This window comes from Trichogramma pretiosum, unplaced genomic scaffold (assembly GCF_000599845.2).
Source record: "Trichogramma pretiosum strain Unisexual culture from Peru unplaced genomic scaffold, Tpre_2.0 scaffold154, whole genome shotgun sequence".
NCBI classification, from domain to species: Eukaryota; Metazoa; Arthropoda; class Insecta; order Hymenoptera; family Trichogrammatidae; genus Trichogramma; species Trichogramma pretiosum.
Genome location: NW_019641635.1, coordinates 1,845 through 24,267, shown reverse-complemented (window position 1 = coordinate 24,267; position 22,423 = coordinate 1,845). Strand labels below are relative to the sequence as shown.

General features: G+C 40.2%; 1 protein-coding gene across 1 annotated transcript; it reads right to left on the bottom strand.

Annotated features, from left to right (window-relative positions):
- Nucleotides 1–212: 212 nt before the first annotated feature.
- On the bottom strand, nucleotides 213–21,724 carry LOC106649461 (hillarin). Its single transcript, XM_023459351.1, has 9 exons — nucleotides 21,241–21,724; nucleotides 19,746–20,129; nucleotides 19,207–19,579; nucleotides 2,473–2,589; nucleotides 2,220–2,380; nucleotides 1,421–2,137; nucleotides 1,198–1,347; nucleotides 637–1,084; nucleotides 213–561 (listed from the first exon to the last, which is right to left on the bottom strand). Exons 2-9 carry the CDS (start codon nucleotides 20,096–20,098, stop codon nucleotides 256–258), a joined length of 2,625 nt encoding a protein of 874 aa, XP_023315119.1. The 5' UTR covers nucleotides 20,099–20,129; nucleotides 21,241–21,724; the 3' UTR covers nucleotides 213–255.
- Nucleotides 21,725–22,423: the final 699 nt, after the last annotated feature.

Genomic DNA, 22,423 nt, shown 5'->3' with positions numbered 1-22,423 from the left:
CATCAAATGTTTGGGATGAACCTTTAGTAAGATATAATTGTGTTATCTTGACTTAGAAGAAAAAAAAACCATAATCTATCGATAATCTTGAGACATGACTATAAATATAAACCACTCGTATAAATTTTCAATGCTTCAACGTACATAAATAAAACTGTATACATGTATAAATAAATTCATAAATAATTAGATACTGAAATATTTACATTATATATCAGAAGTAATAAGAAAATAATAATAACGTCGATCGAGTTTCTAATTTCTCTTACTGGAATTGATTAGGTACTTGCAGCAGTGCGTGAGCAAGTGTTTCTCGCCCATCGCGTCGTGATGTGTCGGCGTGGTCGACTCGCGCGTATAAATGTCCAGGCCGTACTGGCCCTCCTCGGGAAAGCTGATGACGAATGTGACGACGTCGTCGTTGGTCACCGTGTGACTCACGTACTTGGACAGTCGCTTCTCCTCGATGCCGTTCTTGTGCAGCGTCGCCATGAAGTCGGTGAGCGGGCGCGACATGCGGAACTGAATCTCGAGCTCGCGTCCAGCGAACACCAGAGCCTCCTGCAGCGATAAAAAAAAAGTGAATCGGTTGTACGAATCGGTATATATTACGCGTTTCCGCGTTTGGGTACTCACTTGGTGTGTTATGGGCACCAAGCCGAACAGTCTCGTAGCCTTGGTCGGGCCCCACTCGCCGCTGGCGCAATCGGGCAGCGGCACCATCACCGTCTGCAGCTCCTCGCAGGCGATCTTGAACTTGCAGACGCTCTTGAACTTCATCGGCTCGCCCGTGAGGTACTCCTTGGGCGTGACGGCGTTGGCGAACACGTCCAGGAGGAACGAGCCCGAGCACGGGGCGTGCACGCGGAACGCGACGAGATTCCCGACGACGGACTGCATGACGAAGCGCTTGAGCGACACGCCGTCGTAGTTGTCGCCGTCGCTGTCGTAGAACTTGAGATTGTAGTGGAAGATGAGGGAGGACTGCATGTTGGCCGGCATGGCTATCCGCACGGTGGCGGCCCCGGTCGCGTCCGTGTACATGACTGCGTTGGTGTTGGTGTCCGGGAAGTACAGGCCGTATCTGTGGGGAGAGAAGAAGGGCGCGTGCGAACGCAAAATTATAATACGAGAACACACAGAGTAGAGAGGAGACGACAGCAGTAGAAAATAGATCAACGCGCGGAGATTATCTACCTGAAGAATAGCGAGCGAACAAAGGGCAATTCTTCAAAGTCCTTGAGAGATATGGGCTGCTTGAGTAGCTGCCACTCCTCTTGCAGCGGAAAGAACTCGTAGATGAATTCTCGCGGATCCGTTAGGAAGTAATGGTCGTCGTACTCGTACCTGTGAAACAAGGTATGTATTGTATGTACACAGCGTAACACTTTTCTCGCAGCCGCAGCTCATTTAAACCAACCTGAGAATGTCGCTCTTCTCCTTGGGCTGGCCCGGATGCGGCACCTCCTTGGCATTGACCAGATGCCTAGCTCCCCAATTGCACTGGACGAAACGCCAGCTGCCCGCCACGTAAACGGCGTTCCAGCTGTTCCTGAAGCGATTGTCCTCGAAACGGACGCCCGGCTGGTAGCCGGCCGACTTGCTGTAGCCCTTGATCACCACGCAATGGAGCCCTGCGTAGCTGCAGAGCCGCTTGAACAGCACGTGATACGACTCGGTGCCGTGCTTGATGCCGCGCAGCAGACCCATCGGGGTGTCGCCACGGAGATTGTCATCGAACTGCATCGTGTTGAGATTCTTCACGGTGATCCAGCGGAATATGGTGCGGGCCTTCTCGATGTCGGAGCCGCACTTGCTCACCAGCTGACGCACCAGATCGGTGAAGGTCTTCTGATCCTCCTGGGCGACGGTGATGGCGATCTCGTCGATGTCGGCGAACTCCAGCGGATCGTTGTACAGGTGATACTTGGCCAGGCTGGGCGGCTGGGGTGGCGGGGCCCGAGATGGGTAGGGACTGGGCGGGCCGGCGCCGTCGGGCCCGCAGCCGTGCAGGCCGTAGTCGACGCCCGACTCGTCGATGTAGAGCGACTCCTGCTGCATGTACTCGCTGCGCGCCTCGTTAATCAGCTCGAGCATCTCCGAGCTCTGCTTCTCGACGAGGGCGGCCGTCGCGGCGCTGTATAGACAAGGCACAAAATCGTTGTTATAAATATAAAGCTGATTAGTGAGGCAATTAATTATTACAGAGTCGTAAGTACCGTTCGTGCTCGAGCATTTTGCGGGTGAGGCTCTCCTTTTTCTTGTCCCTGCGCAGTGTCATGTTCTTCTCCAGGTCGTCGCGTTCCTGCTGGAACTGCTGGCTGCTACGTTTGCGCTCCCATTTCTCCGACAGCTGCTCCAGCTCCTTTTCCCACTCATCCTGAATAGCGGTAGAGGCATAGAAAGTTTTTGGTTTTATCATCCTATAATTTTTTTAATCCACATGAATGTGACAATTTTAAGTTTGCTTACCCGAAACTCTTCGCGTATGCGCCGATCCTCCTCCTCGCGATGGTGAGCGAATTTTCTGTACAGATCGTCCTCCTCCTTGCGATGTTTCATCTCCAGACGGGTCTGCTCATCTCGGTCCTGAAAGAATTTTGAAATATTTCTTTGTTATTTTTCAAATTCGACAGAGGTGAGGGAGGATAGGCAAAGTATCCGAAGTTATAAGAAAGAACTTTCAATTAGCCATGCATAATTTTCAATCACTTAACCAGCGAATAAATGAGAGCCCCGGTTCGGTATATAAAACTCATTCGATTTAAATAAAAAAAAAAAAAAAGAAATAATAGCGCTCTAATTAGTTCATTTTTCCCCTCCCACGTGAAACGCCGCTTTAGATAAGAGACCCAAGAGTCTCGTAGTTGTATACAGCAGAGCTACACTATGCATAAGCGCACATAATGCATCCATGCGTGCACCGCAGCTTTTACCTATACGCGATAACTTACGTAGCGTAAAACGGAAGCGATTCCGCGGCCGAGCGCGGAAGTCTGATGTAGGTAGTGCACCAAAGGCTTTCTATACTATACTCCCCCTTGACTCTCTGCGCGATCTCTGGTGCACGTAGACACACGTACGCAGTCTCGCGTGCGCCGCGGCTCATAGGTACACCACCTACCGCAGCGACTAGTTGCCTTCAGCTGCGCGCAACAATGCACCGCCTTTAATTAAAGATACGAGCGCACGAATCGAATTTTTTTTCACGCGTTCCTCTGTTTTTAATTCACTCGAATCCTATGAAGTGCAGCTCTGATTTACTATTTTATTTTTGTCAAAATATTTTGTTGCGAAAATGAAATTGATGCCAGATTCTCAACTTCATCGAACACACAGTCCCTGATAGAAATGATCAACATTTATAATGGCCTAACGACCAAAAAATTGACCGTTTAAAATGTTTCAAACAAATTGAGTCCAGCTCTCAACCACTTTAGATTGGATTATACTGTTTTAAGTTTCCACCACTAGATCGCGAGTGCCATAATTCTGTAAATCTGCAAGTGACAAAGTCAAAATAAGTGTTTAAGTCAATGAAAGATTTTACAACATTTCCAATTCTTCTTATTGTTGGGGGATGAAAGAAACTTTATCGTTGGTCAAAAACTAACCAAAAATCAAAATGTTGAACATTTCTTATTAAAGTTAAAAATCGCGACGATTGCCTAAAAGTCTCACGATCTTAGACATAAACAGATCCAATCGAGTATACAAGCGGGATAAACCGCACTTAGTGTCCGAATTGGAACTATCAAAATAAGAAGTCGAGCCTCAAATTTCGTACTCGAATCTTTCGCTGCTTATCTCGTTATCCAATACCGCATAGTCGCGTATTCTATAAGAAGCCCAATCTAAACCTGCATCACGTATCGCGGAAAAGAAAATTGATATTACATTCGAGCGAGTTTCCGAGCTATTTCAAAGTTAAATTCCTCTTACGTTATGCGCGATGTACCTGTTTAGATGAAAATCCCGCTGAACGGGCAGAGAGATTCTCCGCAATAATATACGCGTGCGCGTGGAAAATCCGTGGCTTAAATTAGCCACGCGTTATTAGTCCACGAAACGATATACATATATTAAGCGGCTGCAGTTTGGAAGCGCACGTGTACTTTACATAAATATATGCTCACATTACCAACGAAAATCATATCCATGCGTGGCAAAAAAGCCAGACCGCAAATCTGCGCCGCTCAAAAATCATTATTATTACACGTGCATATTCTCTCGTTGCGCTCGCACATAATATATAACGCAGCGGCTGCCCACCCCCCGCGCGGACTCTCTTAATGAGAAAAAAATGTACTTTATTCGCTCGTAAATTTTGCTCGCGCGGGCATTACGTAGGCATATCTGTATACATAGTATAGGCGAGCATCATCACAGCTAGGCCGTCTGCGTGTATGTTCATTTGGATATGCATTTTAAGCTGTATTCAGCAGCGAACAAATTACTCATCGTTTTGGCTATTAAAATTTAGAAGCGTTTCGCGGGCTCGTTGAAGAGGGAAAATGAGATATATAGTTGTTGCTCGTTGCTCGCTCTCCGCTCCTACATTATGATTTTAATCAACAAACCAAATTCCAGATACCAATAAAATAATTACCCTGGTAGAAATGTTCAATATTAATAATATGGTCCAATGACCAAAAAATGAACATTGAAATTTAATTTATCGCTAATTGGCTTTTGGCGATTTTTCTATTACGATTATGTTAAGAATAACAATCGTATATTAAAAGACCTGAAATAACTATTTGATGATTTCAAAAAAATCTGACTAGTTTACGAATACACATGTACTTTCAGCTTTTACCGCTAGGTGGCGAGTACCCCCATCGACTGTAAATCTGCAAGTGGCAAAGTGAAAATGATTGTATCAGTCAAAGCCAGATTTTACATCATTTCCATCTATAGCATTACTTAAGATTTCACATTGCACATAAACTCAACAGAAAACTACGTACTCATATTCGATATACTTCTGACTGATGTAAGAGCGTATGTATATACGCTACACGAAAAACACTCGATCCAATCATACTGTCATCCGCAAAATATAGAGAACAAAGTAAACTGTTTAGCCCAGCAGCATATACAAAATTGTATATGATTGTGCGTGTTTAGCAGTAGCAAGTAGACTCTTTGGACGAGCACACACACGTAAAATCGTTTCCCCCTGCAGCAGCAGCAGCAGCAGCAGCAGCAGCATCAGCAGGGGTATGAGAATTGGGGCATGACGAGCCACGAAGCAACGCAAAAATATTCTCTTATATGGTCTGCGTTTTTCGTAGACTCGTTGAGGATAATATCGAGCGAACGTAGGAAGAGAAATAGTTGGTTCGCGCATCGCGTTCGGAACTGATCATCATCGGAATGCGGATCGGGGGTTGACAAATGCACGCATTAGTTCCAGCTCGAATCAGAGAGCGAGAGAGATCGCGAAATCGTCACCAGGTCTGAAAATGAGATTCTCAATCGGTCAGAGAGCTCGCGAATGTATTACGCAAGATCCTGGATCGCATAGCCGCTATAATAGGGGAGACGAGCAGAGCTAACTAGCTAGCTAGCCGCGAGGAATTGCGCTGAAATCTGCGAACGCGTCGCCACGCGATGATGCAAGCCGCTATACATGCGCGCGCATTATATTATACCGATCGCTCTTGACGATCGGCGGACTGCTGCACGTCTACTACCTGCGCACCTCGACGCGCGATTGACAAATACCTATTTCTATCTATATTCTATACTGCTACTCGAGTCGACGTCCTATCTCGTCGAATGCGTGCCTGAATAATATGTTTATACGTATATACATAAGTATGCGAGAGGCTCCGATGCATGTGCCGCTGCGGCAAAAGTTCAACGCACCACGACGCGGCAGCAGGCGAGACTTTCACTCGCGGTTCTCTGTACGGGGCCGTTTCGTCACTTTTCCGAAGGCGAGTGTATATATAGGCTTGCCCCGTCGAGTTGCGTTTACACCTGCGCGTCGTATACCTATAATAATGTACAGCTAATATACCTGCCGCCGCTGTATAGATATATATCTATAGATATCGAACGGATGCGCGAGCATCGAGTTATACGTATATATATGCGCGATCATCGTGGTTACAGGTACTTATATACTTGTTGCTGTCGCTGTGGCTGACTGCGTTACGAGTATTAAATTATTCCTGAATGCGGCAGTACGAGAGAGAGAAAAAAAGGAGAAGAGGAGAAAACTACTACTACTACTAGAGAACTTTAGATATGCGTAATAAACCGGAGATTAAACCGAGAGGGAAAAAAATAATGCAATTTCATGCAAATAAACGAGCTATTCGCACGGTCAAACGGTGCGGCGGGGCCTCTCCTCGCACACGCGATGATCCTCTAGGCTCTTTTTCTCTTCCTTCTCTCTCTTTTGAGAGCGACTACTTAATTCCTTTCTATTATATACGTACGAGCACGCACGTGTGCGCGCTTGAGCGAGACATTTTCCAGGATAGTAGGTTATCATCGTCGACGGCGGTGGCGGGCGCCGATCCTTCCTTCTAGGTCACGCGCGCTTCGAAGCCCGCCACCCGCGAGCATAAAGTCCAATATCGCGCGTGTATATATTTTAATCCGCGTTCGGGATCTGGTTCGCACGCCGCGCCGAGATATTATGCGAGCTTTATATACTACACGCACAATTATAAACGAGCATAATAGGAGCTAGGCTGCATTCGGGTCACGATCGGAGCCTATAACAACAACAACAACGGCGCGTGCAGGTCTCCGAGGTCTGAAATTGAAAGTGTCGACGACGCGTACACAATGCGAGCGCGCGGTGAGATTCGATCGCTTGACAATTGTGCGCCGCGGTCGCGGTCTTTCCTATACTACCGATCGCCTACCGATCTCTACTACCAAATGCTCGACTCGGGATTATAATTATAAAATACCTCTGCATTCCGCCGAGGCTCTTGAAACGTTCAATTCCTTACCGCTATGTGTGTACCTGCGCGGATATATATATATGCAGAGAGCGAGAGAGCTGCCCCGCAAACGAGAGTATACGGTTCAGAAAAAATGCATCGCTGCAGCCTAGGCTACTCGAGTCGCGCTGCTGCTGCTGCTGCTGCTGCTGGGCTCATTTTCCGCTCAATTATACGAGGCACCAGAAATCGATTTCTCTCATTCTCCAACTCCGCGCGCGTATACATATCTTAAACCAACGCGTATGTATACAGGAGTGCACTGTTATAAGTGTGTGTGTGTGTGTGTGTGTGCGAGCAACAGGTGTGCCCACGAACAGAGAGAGAGGAAAATATATCTCCCTTTGCGGTAATTGCTGCACGTGCGCCTGATATACATATTATACGATTTAATGCTTGCGCGATTCGAGTTTTCGATCGCAGAAAATTTCCCTCGAATTCTACAGCTTTACAGCTCGAAATTGGCAAATTTGCAAGAATTCTTTTTACTTCCTATAGTTTGGAAAAAAACGACGCGCGACATAGCGCCAAACGTGTGAGCTAGAGGTGTAATCACACGGAAGTCTTCCTCGTCGTCTTGCACATTAAAGTGGTTAGCGTAACATCTTTTTTTTCGCAAAGACAAAAACAACGACAAAAAGTCTTCCAAGAAAGTCATACCTAAAAGTTTGCTTTGACTTATACGAGTGTATTATGCGTGCGCTAGGCAACAGCCTTTCTCTGATCACTCGCACATAGAGTCATAGTCATTACGGAGCACGCCTAACGCGACATGGCGTGGGGGTGGTAACGGACAACTACGGCAAATTTCGGAATAGATATTAAAAATTATTTTATATTATATGCATTATAGGAGGATAAATTTAATCAATACTGCAAGGAAGTTTTTGGAAGTACTCAGTTTTAGAAGGTCAATCCTCGAAGAAAACGTCGCCAAGTTAGAGTTCAAAACTCTCAAGTATCACACGAAAAATATATGAATAGATAGATCGGTAACTTAATTGTAAACAGTACGATTATAAACGATTTTGACATAGTTCCTTTGTATACTAATTATGTTTATAGTAAAAATAAATTAGTTTGAATGTTATCTTTCTTTATCAAACAAGTCATAATATCAACAGATACGTTTCACTTATTCAATTTCCGTGACCCGAAAGAGAAGGTTTAATTTGAGCGCCAAAATGGATAGAAGTGAGCAGAAATCTGAAAAAGTTAACTCGGTAAATAATTCAAGTAAACGTGACATAATTGATTTAAACGACAAAAAATACGCCAGTGATATTTGCCAGGAGGCATTTACACTAAAATTAAGTACGATGGCTCACCGAGACAAAATTCACAATGATCAGAAAAATTTCGCATGCGACCAGTGCGAAAAGACATTTGTGAAAAAATCGAGTTTGACAACGCACCAAAAATTAGTACACAAAGATCGCGCAAATTTCACGTGCAACAAGTGCGAGAAGAAATTTGAAAATAAATCGACTTTACTCAAGCACAACAAAATATTTCACGAAGTTTTCAAAAATTATTTATGTGAAATGTGCGCAAAGAGATTTGATACTAAACCCAGTTTGCTCTTGCACATAAAGACAGTACACGAGGGTCGGAAAGATTTAGCCTTCAAAGTCTTTAAAGATTACTTATGTAATAATTGCGAGAAGAAATTTGAAAGTAAGTCGTATTTGTTGAAGCACCAAAGTACAGTACACGAAGGTCGGAAAGATTCATCTTTCAAAGTCTTTAGAAATTACTCATGTAACAATTGCGAAAAGAAATTTGGAAAAAAATGGAATTTGTTCAGGCACCGAAGAGAAATACACGAAGGTCGCAAAGATTACGCATGTGATAGGTGCGAGAAGACGTATGGATACAAACCGAATTTGCTCGTCCATCAAAAAATAGTACATGAAAATAACAATGATTTTGCATGCGACAAATGCGAGAAGAAATTTGGGAGAAAACGCGATTTGTTGCAGCACCAAAGGACAGTACACGAGGGTCGTAGAGATTTTGCATGTGGCAAATGTGAGAAGAAATTTGGGAGTCAAAGCAATTTAAACCAACACCAAAAGACAATCCACGAAGGTCATAGAGATTACGCATGCCTCATTTGCGAGAAAAAATTTGGACGGAAATCATATTTGATTTTGCATCAAAAGATAGTACACGAATGTCGCATGGATTACGCATGCGACAATTGCGAGAAGAAATTTGGATATAAACAGCATTTGCTTGTCCATCAAAGGATAGTCCATGAAGGCCGTAAAGATTACGCATGTGATAAATGTGAAATAAAATTTTCGTTAAAATCAAATTTGTTTCAGCACCAAAAGACAGTACACGGAGGTCGAAAAGATTTTGCATGCGACAAGTGCGAGCAGAAATTTGCAAAAAAATCAAATTTATATTTGCATCAAAAGATAGTCCACGAAGGTCGCAAAGATTTCGCATGCGATATTTGCGAGAAGAAATTTGGATATAATCATCACTTAATTTCGCACCAAATCACAGTACATGAAGGTCGCAAAGATCACGCATGCAATAAGTGCGGAAAGAAATTTGGTAGTCTAAGCAATTTGAAAAAACATAAATTAGTCCACGATAGTCGCAAAGATTACGCATGCGACAAGTGTGAGCAGAAATTTGCACAAAAATCGAATTTAGATTTGCATCAAAAGACAGTCCACGAAGGTCGCAAAGATTTCGCATGCAACATATGTGAGAAAAAATTTGGAGCAAAAGGGGATTTGACGAGGCACCAAAGGACAGTCCATGAAAGTCGCAAAGATTATGGATGCGACAAGTGCGAGAAAAAATTTGGACGACAAAGTGCTTTGATCAAACACCAAAGAACTGTACACTAAGGTCGGATAGATTTTCCATGTGACAAGTGTGAGAAACAATTCACAAAAAAATCGAATTTGCTTTCCCACCAAAGTATAGTCCATGAGGATCGTAAATATTTCACATGCGACAAGTGCCAGAAGGTATTTGGAAAAAAATCAAATTTGCACACCCACTTAAAGACAGTACACTAAGGTCGCCATAATGACGCATGTGACAAAGACGAGAGAGGCGAATAGAAGACAGGACACAAATATTATTAAGATTCCGTGTATCTGCATGGAATTTGAGTTGACACCGATAGAAAAATAGTCTATTGAATTCTCAGAAATTATCTACCAGACGATTCTCGAAGTTTTTTATGAGTACGTTCGTAGTAAATACGATTTCACCTCATAATTGTAAATATGAGCAATTTTATTCAGATCTACCCATAAAATTAGTGTATATCTTTTCAATCAATTAATGAAGGCAATAATTAACTTTTTTGACAATTGTAAGTATGCATGAATACTCATATTTTTAAGTACAACATTTCAATAAAAACTATGTAGTACTATTATTGTTTTACCTAAACCTCGTACGTTTAACTATCATTGCATACCTTTGTTCCCCGTCTTGGTGATATTTTATACTCAACCAAATTTCTCGTAGTACTGTAGTTACTACTCTCAATGATTTATCATAATTTGATTTAAATTTAGTTCAACGTTCTGAACATTGAATCATTTTTCAGTAGTAGTAAAAAAATTTATTAGAAAGAAAATAAATAAAAAGTTGTGATAAATCTTGTTAGTTTTACTTTTGGTGAAAGTTCTTGCTTTTAGACACCAAATTAACGCTATGTTCAAATTTTAAATTGGATGAAAGTAAAGAAAACAAATAAACATATGAATCGATAACTGACTTGTAAACAATACGGTCATAAACGATTTTGAAATAGTCCCTCGAACACAGATCATGTTTATAGTAAGATCAAATTAGTTTGAAAATCAAGCCATAATACTAAAAGATACCAAAATGGATATAAGTGGAAAGAAATCTGAGGAGATTGACTCTAAAGATAATTTAAGTGAACCCGAGGCTGTTGTTTCGAATGACCAAAAATACGTTTGTGATATTTGCCAGGAGGCATTTTCACTACAATTGAGCATGATAGCTCACCGAGACACAATTCACAATGATCAGAAAAATTACGCATGCAACAAGTGCGAACAAAAATTTGAGTTTCGAAGTCTTCTGAGTAGACACCAAATATCAGGGCAGAGAAGTTATAAAGATATAACGTGCAACAAGTGTGAGAAGTCGAGATTGTCTACGCACCAGAAATTAGTTAACAAAGATCGTGAAGATTTGACTTGCAACAAGTGCGAGAGAAAATTTGAAAGTAAATTTACTTTACTCAAACACAAAAAAATATTCCACGAAGTTATAAAAGATTATTTATGTGACAAGTGCGCCAAGAAATTTGCAAACAAACACAGTTTGATCGCTCACATAAAGACAATACATAATGGTCAGAAAGATTTCGCGTCCAAATTCTTTGAAGATTACTGTAATAATTGCGAGAAGAAATTTGGGAGTAAATCTAATTTGTTGAAGCACCAAAGAACAGTACACGAAGGTTGCAAAGATTACGCATGTGACAAATGCGAGCAGAAATTTGGATATAAACAGAATTTGATCAACCACCAAAAGGTAATTCACGAAGGTCTCAGAGATTACACATGTGACCAATGCGAGAAGAAATTTGGGTATATAAGCAATTTGAAGAAACATCATAAAACAGTCCATGAAATTTGCAAAGATTTTACATGTGACAGATGCGAGAAGAAATATGGACAAAAATCACATTTGGATTTACACAAAAAATTAGTCCACGAAGGTCGTAAAGATTTTGCATGCGACACATGTGAGAAGAAATTTGGAACAAAGGGGGATTTGATCAGGCACCAACGGACAGTCCATCAAGGTCGCAAAGATTTTACATGTGACATGTGCGAAAAAAAATTCCAGTTTCGCAGAACTTTGATTGTACACCACAAAACAGTCCACGAGGGTCGTAAAGATTTTGCATGTGATAATTGCGAAAAGAAATTTGCTCAAAAACCTCATTTACTCATCCATCAAAAGACAGTCCATGAAGGTCGTAAAGATTACGCATGCGAAAAGTGCGATAAAAAATTTGCCCAAAGGCCTAGTTTGCTCATCCACCAAAAGATAATCCATGAATGTCTTAAAGTTTATGCTTGTAACCAGTGCGAGAAACAATTTGGACAAAAAATTCATTTGCTCATGCACCAAAATACAGTACATGAAAGTCGCAAGGACTTCGCATGCCCCAATTGCGAGAAGAAATTTGTACAAAAACAACATTTACGTGTGCACCAAGAGACAGTACACGAGGGTCGCAAAAATTACAAATGCGACAAATGCGAGAAGAAATTTGGAAAAAAATCAGATTTGTCGATGCTCCAAAGAACAATCCATCAGCGTCGTAAAGATTACACATGCGAAAGAAATTCGGACAAAAATCAAATATGCTCAGACACATAAAGACAGTACACTGGGGTCGCATGCTAGAAGACTGGACGGAAAGAATATTAAAAATTTCTTGTACCCGCATCGAATTTAAGTTGTCTCCATGAACAGTCTATCAAATTCACAGAAACTCATTATCACACAATTTCGAAAGTTTTCTAAGATTACGCAGTGGTAAATACGATTTTATCTCATTATTTTAAGTACGCGCAATTTCATCTAATCTCACCTGAGATGATCATCTAGTTTCTTATAAATAAGTAATAATAATTCATACAAATAGCTCGAAATTATTGTAGCCTTATGCTCTGAATAGTTCCTCAGAGAATAACGTAAATTTTATCAATAAAATATTGAAAAGCACTTATTTGCTTTTTTTCGAAAATTGTAATTATGTATTAATACTCATATTAATTTTTAAATACAAAATTTCTTAAAAAACTATGTTAATATTATTGTTTTACCTAAACCTCGTACGTTCAACTATCATTAAATACCTTTGTTCCCCGTCTTAGTGATATTTTATACTTAAACAAATTTCTCGTAGTACTGCAGTTACTACTGTCAATGACTTATCATAATTTGATTTAGTCCAACGTTCTGAACATTGAGTCATTTTTCAGTGGTAGTACAAAAATTTTTTAGAAAAAAAATTGAAAAGTTGAGACGAATCGTTTTAGTTTTCGTAAAAGTTCTTACTTTCAGACGTCAAAATAATTCTCCAAAGAAATTATCGCCATGTTTAAATTTTAAATTCGGTTAAAGTAAAGATAATAAATAAACAGATGAATCGATATAACTTACTTGTAAACAATACGGTCATAAACAATTTTGAAATATTCCCTCGAACACAGATCATGTTTATAGTAAGATTTAAATAAGTTTGAAAATCAAGCCATAATACCAAAAGATAAATTTAACTTAATCAATTTCCGTGGTACTAAATAGAAGAATTCATTGTTTAATGTAACAACCAAAATGGATAAAAGTGAAAAGAAATCTGAGGAGATTGTCTCTAATGATAATTTAAGCGAACCCGACATTGTTGTTTCAGATGACAAACAAAACATAAGTGATATTCGTCAGGAGTTATTTACAGTAGAATCAAGCATGTTAACAAAAAGAGACAGTACAGTTAACAACGAACAGATAGATTACGAATGCGACAAGTGCGACATGAAATTCGAGTTCCGAAGTCATTTGAGTAGACATCAAATATCAGAACACAAACGCAGCAATGATTTTGGATGCGACCAGTGCGAAAAGACATTTGTGAAAAAATCGAGTTTGTCAACGCACCAAAAATTAGTACATAAAAATCGCGACAATTTTACTTGCAAAAAGTGCGAAAAGAAATTTGAAATTAAATCAACTTTACTCAAGCACAACAAAATATTCCATGAAGTATTCAAAGATTACTTATGTGAAATGTGTGCCAAGAGATTTACAAATAAACATAGTTTGCTCGCTCACATAAAGACAGTACATAATGGTCAGAAATATTTCGCCTCCAAATTCAATGAAGTTTACTCATGTAATAATTGCGAGAAGAAATTCGGATATAAACATCATTTGCTTAGACACCAAAAGGTAATTCACGAAAGTATCAAAGATTTCACGTGCAATAAGTGCAGTAAAAAATTTGTGGATCGAAGCAATTTGGACAGACATCAAAAAACAGTCCACGAAAATTGTAAAGATTTTACATGCGAAAATTGCGAAAAGAAATTTGGACATAAATCGTCTTTGCTTTTCCACCAAAAGACAGTCCATGAAGGTCGCAAAGATTTTGCATGCGACACATGTGAGAAGAAATTTGGGACGAAAAGGGATTTGATTAGGCACCAAAGGACAATTCATCAAGGTCGCAAAGATTTCACATGTGACATGTGCGAAAAAAAATTCCAATTTGGCAGAACTTTGATAGTACACCAAAAAACAGTCCACGAGGGTCGCAAAGATTTTGCATGTAATAATTGCGAAAAGAAATTTGGACGTAAGTCAGATTTGTTGAAGCACCAAAGGATAGTTCATGAAGGCCAGAAAGACTACGCATGCGAAAAATGCGAAAAGAAATTTACACAAAAATTTAATTTGCTATTCCACCAAAACATAACCCATGAAGGTCGTAAAGATTTTGCTTGTAACCAGTGCGAGAAACAATTTGGACAAAAAATTCATTTGCTCATGCACCAAAACACAATCCATGAAGGTCGCAAAGATTACAAATGTGACATTTGCGAGCAAAAATTTGGACACAAATCGAGTTTACTTTCACATAAAAAGACAGTACACGAGGGTCGCAAAAATTACATATGCGATAAGTGCGAGAAGAAATTTGGAAAAAAATTAGATTTGTCAATGCACCAAAGAACCATCCATGAGGGTCGTAAAGATTACACATGCGAAAACTGCGAAAAGAAATTCGGACTAAAATCAAATATGCTCAGACACATGAAGACAGTACACTAAGGTCGCATGCTGGAAGACAGGACAGAAAGAATATTAAAAATTTCTTGTACCCGCATCGAATTGAAGTTGTCACCCATTAACAGTCTATCGAATGCATAAAAACTAACTATTGAACAATTTCAGAAGTTTTCGAAGATTACGTATATGGTAAATACGATTTTATCTCATTATTTTAAATACGCGCAATTTCATGCAATCTCACCTCTTTCTTACAAATAAGTAATAATAATTAATATGAATAGCTCGATCAAATTATTGCAGCCTCGTGTTCTGAAAAGTTTTTCAGAGAATAACGTGCATTTTATCAATGAAATATTGAAAAGCACTAATTTTCTTTTTTTCTACAATTTCTATTATGTATTAATACTTATATTAATTTCTAAGAACAAAATTTCGATAAAAACTATGTTAATATTATTGTTTTACCTAAACCTCCTACGTTCAACTATCATTTTATACCTTTGTTCCCCGTCGTGGTGATATTTTATTTTTAACCAAATTTCGCATACAACTAATTACTACTCTAATTGAATTATTATAATTTGATTTGAATTTAGTTCAATGTTCTTGACATTGAATCTTTTCCCATAGCAGTAGAAAGACTTTACTACAGATAAAACATGAAAAACTGTGATGGATCATCTTAAATATCTTAGTACCATTTACATTTTCCCTAAACGAACATCAGTGGCGAATGATAGAATTTTTTTTAAGTACATGGTTTTAAAAAACCAAAAAAACTCTTCGAAGAAATTATAGCGAAATTTAAAATTTAAACTGATTCAAACTAAGAATAATAAATAAACAGACGAATCGATAACTTATTTCTATACATTATAGTCATAAATAAGTTTGAAATAGTCCCTCGAATACTAATCATGTTTATAGTAAGATCAAATTAGATTGAAAATCCAGACAAAATATCAAAATATTCATTCAATTTCTGTCAAACCAAGTGGAAACATCCAGCTTTAATTTTCGGTACCAAAATGGATACAAGTGAAAAGAAATCCGAGGAGATTGTCTCTAAAGATAATTTAAGTGAACACGACGCTGTTGTTTCAGATGACAAACCACTCATTAGTGATATTCGTCAGGAGGCATTTACACTAGAATCAATCATAATAACACACCGAGACACAATTCACAATGAACCAAAAAATTACTCATGTGACAAGTGCAAACAGAAATTTGAGTTTAGAAGTCACTTGAGTAGGCACCAAATATTGGTACATAAAGGCCACAATGATTTTGCATGCGATAGATGCGAAAAAAAATTTGTAAAAAAATCGAGTTTGCTCACGCACCAAAAATTAGTACACAAAGATTGTGAAAATTTTACTTGCAACAAGTGCGAGAAAAAATTTGAAAATAAATTAACTTTACTTAAGCACAACAAAATATTCCACGAAGTTTTCAAAGATTATTTATGTGAAAAGTGTGCGAAGAGATTTGGAAATAAACAAAGTCTGCTCGCACACATAAAGACAGTCCACGAGGGTCGCAAAGATTTTGCATGCGATGAACACGAGATGAAATTTGGAATAACATCAAATTGCATCAAGCTTCAAAATACAGTTCATGATGTCTATAAATACTACTTATGTGACAAGTGCGAAAAGAAATTTGCAAAAAAATCGAGATTGCTCAGACACCAAAAGATAGTACACGAAGGTCGCAAAGATTACACATGCGATAAATGTGAGAAAAAATTTGGATATAAACAGCTCTTGCTTCTACACCAAAAGACAGTCCATGAAGGTCGCAGAGACTATGTATGTGACAAATGTGAAAAGAAATTTGGATCAAAATCGAATTTGCTCATACACCAAAAGACAGTACACGAAGGTCGCAAAGATTACACATGCGATGAATGTGAGAAAAAGTTTGGACAAAAACAGCTCTTGCTTCTACACCAAAAGACAGTCCATGAAGGCCGCAGAGACTATGTATGTGACAAATGTGAAAAGAAATTTGGATCAAAATCGAATTTGATCAGCCACCATAAGGTAATTCACAAAGGTGTGAGAGATTACACATGTGACAAGTGCGAAAAGAAATTTGGGAATCTAGCTAATTTGAACAAACATCATAAAGCAGTCCACGAAAGTCGCAAAGATTTTACATGCGACAAGTGTGAACAAAAATTCGGCTATAAACAGCATTTGATGGATCACCAAAAAGTAATACACGAGGGTCGCAAAGATTATGCATGCGATATATGTGAGAAGAAATTTGGAAGAAAGTCAGATTTATCGAAGCACCAAAGAACAGTACACAAAAGTCGCAAAGATTACGCATGCGATAATTGCGACAAGAAATTTGGACAAACATCGACATTGCTCAGACACCAAAAGATAGTACACGAAGGTCGAAAAGATTTTGCATGCGAAAAGTGCGAGAAAAAATTTGGACAAAAATCGCTTTTACTTAGACACCAAAGAGAAGTTCACGAAGGACACAAAGATTACGCTTGCGACATTTGTGAGAAGAAATTTGGACGAACGTCACATTTATACTTTCATAAAAAATTAGTCCACGAAGGTCGCAAAGATCACGAATGCGACTATTGCGGAAAGAAGTTTGGGTCTCGATCTTATTTGATTAAACACCAAAAGATAGTCCATTCGCAAAGTATATGCATGGGACAATCGCGATAAAAATTTTAGAAGTATATCAGATCTATCAAAGCACTAAGGAAAGGGACACCAAAAAACAGTGCACGAAGTTTGAAAAGATAAGGAACGCAATAAGCGTGTAATTTTGACCGAAAAAAGTCCATAGTATGTACAGAAACTACCACTACCATTCTATCAAGTATTAAAGTTGCCACAAAATTGCTCGTTCATACAAACAGTTCGACTTTATTCCATTCGCATATTCGGAATAGTTCCTAAGAGAATAATAGCGTGCATTTTATCAGTAAAACAATGAAAATCGATGATTTTTTCTTGACAATTGTAAATATGTGTAGAAACTAGTGTAGAGATTTTCAAGAACAAGTTTTTCTAAAATTTGAATAAAAATGTTGTGAATCAAAAGATGTTTTCCACGTTCTCCAAAATTATCAGAAGCTCCCATAATTGTTTTATCCTTTTCCGAAGTACTTTCATTATTCCAAAATTTTATTTCAAAGCTTCGATTTTAATTTTTCTACTTTTCAAAACTTGTCCTCCTTAACCGAGCGGCAAATGGAATTAGTCGCTGTAATGAATGTACACGCATATACAGACCTTTAAAAGTCTGTAAATAACAAACACATCTAGCCACGCATAATACGCATGTGCACATGTGCAGTCGCACTGCGTGGGCTACAGCATATAACGTACGTGCCATCTTTTCTTCTTATTTACCTCATTATTATTATTATCATCATGTAGCGGATAGCATGGCATAGCATACTTTGGTATTAATCAACGACTATGCCTTAGCACAGGCAAACATTCTTAAAATCTCTCTTATCTTTCCCTGTTTGGCTTTATACATACAAGTCTGTAGTGTATACAGACTTTTGCGTAATGCATTTCTGGCTAAGTACGCGTAGATTCGACTGTATTTGTGTGTGTGCGCGCACGCGGAAAATTTGCTCCATACGTATACACACGTAAGTATAGCTGGAGAGCGAGATTCCAAATGCTTTAAGGTTTTTCAAGTGTATTACGGCGAATATATCCGAGCTATACGCGCGTTTCTTAGCGTGAAAGTGGAAAATCGCGTAATGCGTACATGTACGCGGGGATCGTGTCTGCGGCTCTCCGCTGTCTGCCCTATAATACACACGCACGAGAGAGAGAAAAAGTTTTAATGCTCATTTTTATTAGCTATTTAATTTATGAAGTAAACCGATAGAACATTTCAAATCGTACGTAATTAAATCTCCGTTAATAAGTAAGAAGTTGATTTTATGACGCGTATATCAGGACACTTACTGCAGCAAAAAAAGCACGACTACGAAGTATACATTATTACGTAACAGTGCGTCGAGTATACGATGACTAAGCAATCGCATCGCAATATCCAGCTCTGGATCGTTGTTCATCTGTTTCCATATCGTTGCTCATCTCGCGCGCGGAACTCACAAAAGGAAAATATGCAGATTAATTTCCGATCCTCTCCGAGACGAGGTTTACCGTGAAAATTGCGCGCCGGGGTAAAAAGCAGGAAGTTACCGTAGCGCGTGACGACAGTACTCGGCGGCTATACATACGATATACATAATACGTACATAAGGCTATGCTCGTTTTCTTTTATGCTAATTTTATATCTATATAACAACAGCGGCGCGCGGCCACCGCAGAAAAACGATAATTTCTGTCTCCTCGTATACGCGGAGAGGTGAAATCGGAGACTCGCACAGATGTTCCAAAACACTCACCAGATAAAAGTCGATGGGTTTCTCTCTGGCCTTGCTGTAGCCCTTCTGTATCTCGGTCTGCTTGAGCGCGTGGGCTATGTGCAGCGCGCTGGCGTCGAATCTGCCGTACTGGTAGCCGTCGTTGTTGAATCCACCACCGCCGCCGCTGTTATTGCCAACGTGATTGTTGTGATGATGCGGGGAGGAAGAATTGTGATGATGATGATGATGGTTGAAGTTGTGCGGCTGGTGATGGTGAAGATGCTGATTGTTCATCGCCGTCGACGAGGAGGACGAGAAATTGTGATGATTGTAGGCGGACGCGGGCGAGGAGTGATGATGCGACGCGGTGCCGTGGCCGTTCGTGTGACGAGGCGAGTCGGCGCTGTCGCATCTGTCGAATAGAAGATTGCGATAAAAAAAATGTTTGGCCCAATCGGTGAGTAGTTTGATGAAAATTGACTGAATATTCATAAACAGCTAATAAATTACTTTAATTCGTTACCGAAAAAGATAATTTAATACAATATATTATGTTTTAAAAAAAATATTATACTCACGGCGCATGCGAGTAGACGGCCGGCCTGGGCGAGCCACCCGCTCTGATCTGCTCGTTGATGTAGTTGCTGCTCTTGGGCACGTTCAGTGCGCTGCGTATGCCGACGCTCGAGCCGTCGAGGGTCCCAGGGCCGGGTTTGGGCACGTGACTGTGACAGTAGACCTCCTTGTCGTTGATCGTGTGCTGATTGTTGTAGTAGGTCTTGAGGGTGAGCTTGGTGCCGCATATCGCGCACTTGAAGCAGCCCGAGTGGAAGAACGTGAAGTCCTTGAGGGGACCCACGCGGTCCACCTGGTAGACGGTCTGCTGGCAGCGCAGACAGCTCGACTCGTAGAAATTCGGACGGTACATCATCGTTGATGTGGGTGGTGCAGACAAGACGTTACTGTGAATTTCAAGGATGAAGAATGAGAAATAAGGTTTCAGTTATATACAAATTTATTTGTAGTTACGAGATTAAACTCTGAAGAAATTCTGAACATTGATAATGTCCTATCGACCGAAAAATTGCCATTTGCAGTTTTTTAAGTATATAAACATTAATTGGTTTGTTTTCTGTGATTTATCTGTTACAATTAATTCTGCTGATAATGAATTTTTAAATTTTTTTCAAAAAAATTAGATCAGTTTTCAATGACTTCAAATGACACCACTTCGGGTCTTTACCACTAGATGGCGAGAGTCTTTATGTGTAAAAATCTGCAAGTGGCAAAGTCAAAAAATAATTTTATAAGTCAAAACACGGTTTTATAATATACAAGCTTCTATGTTTTGTTTTTTCCTTGTTATATAGTCAAAAAATGATTATTAAAAAAACGTAGAGCATTATAATATGGCCATGAAATTTTGTTAAAAACCTTAAACTTTTGGTTCATACGCGACCAGTTCCAATTGCTCCTCTTGGAGTGTGCATTACTATAATTAAATGAATGCAAAGAAGTAAAAAAAAAATAAATATAAAAGCTGGAAGTTGCACTCGACACATGGAAATCGTATCAATCAACGGGGCGACGTGCGATCGTTTTCTCGAGCATTGATACAATCGCACTCGATTCCGTTAAACTCCGACAGCTTTTACTTATCCACTTATAAGTGAGCGCGATCGCCAGGCGCTTATATGAGTTACACATACGACGTCAATCAAATCGAAATCGATGCATGCCGTGTACGTACGTGCAAACACCTGCGTGAAAATTTATACCACTCGTCGCGATCGTACATGTAAATCGCGTGTATTTTTCTTACACGAGTGTATCACCTGCTTCGGAAAGTTATTTACTCGATATATACGTCGAGTATGTGGCGTGCATACTTGAATGAAGTAAAGGAGCATATAATTTACGATGCTGCATTGGAGCAATAATTTTTTCGTTAGCGATTGCGTCAAAGATGCAAATTACCGATTTATCGATGATTCTATAAAATTTTTTCTCGCAGTCAATGCGTCGTAGAAATTGGAAAGTGAAAAAGATCCTACTAAGTAGCATTATACTCACTCGAACGGTTGAAAATCTCAGACGATGGCTCTTCTTCTTTGCCAGCGCGGCGTTAAGAGAAAAAAAGAGGCTGGAAGAAAAAAGCGAGGAAAGAGCAACGTCGTAGTCGTCGTCGCTCTTCCGCTTCCTCGACTCGCTGCTGCTGCCTACACCAAGGCTGCTGGCTCTAGTACTATTACTACTACTACTACTACAACTAGTAAACAACGTATGTCTTGGTGCATGCATCCACTTGGATGAATAATCTCCTTTCACTCCTGAATAACAGCTATGCATAATCGAGTATCCTCAAGGCTGTTTCTTCGGTCATTGTTATAGTCGCTGCTGCTCGTGTCAATTCTGCCGTTGTTATTGTTGTCGTTGTTGTTGTTGTTGCTGTAGCTGCTGCCGCCTGTTCCAAAGGCCTCATGTTTGAGTGCGCGCACGAGGAGGGGTATACACTACTCGCTCGTCTTGTCGCTCTCTATATAGCAGCTCACGCAAAGTTTCCAGCTCTGCAACAGATATGCAAGAGAGTAAGAGAGAGAGGATTTATATATCTATATAGTAGGTAGTATAGTAGTATAGCTCGGCGCATAGCTGCAGAGAACAACGGGAAAGTAGGCGGCCTACTATTTGCTCTTCTCGCTCGCTCGCTCGCTTATAGCTGCAGCCTAGTGTGCAAATGTAAGAAAGCAGATCGCGATCGCTGTATAACGATCATATAGATAGCGCCGAGTAAGAGAGACTAATTATCGCCTATGCGAGCTGCAGCTGCCGCGGCGTTGGTGTGGCGAATTCGGACGTAGCTCCGCGCGCAAATTGCCCGCTTTATGCGATACGCGAGAGAGGATCCCTCCTCGCCCGCCCGTGCGAGGAGGAGATTCGACGAGTGTGTATCCTTGCAGCGGCAGCGAAATGTTACGCGACCTGCATATTCAATGGCGCGAGCTTATTCATCCTTTTCCTATGCGCGAGCTATGTATAGAGGTATTCCGTTGAGTTTTCCCATGCCCGCGCCGGCAGCGGCTGTATATAATGCGCGCGTGTGTGTGTATAAGGCCTCGAGGGGGGCCTTGGCTGTGACTCGAAGCCTTGCGAGACGTATACGTAAAAATAAAATTAAAACCGTCGCTCGTGGCTCGGTTAATCGTAGATACGAGTTAAGGCGATCGAGCGAATTTCAATATGTCAAAATCTGTGA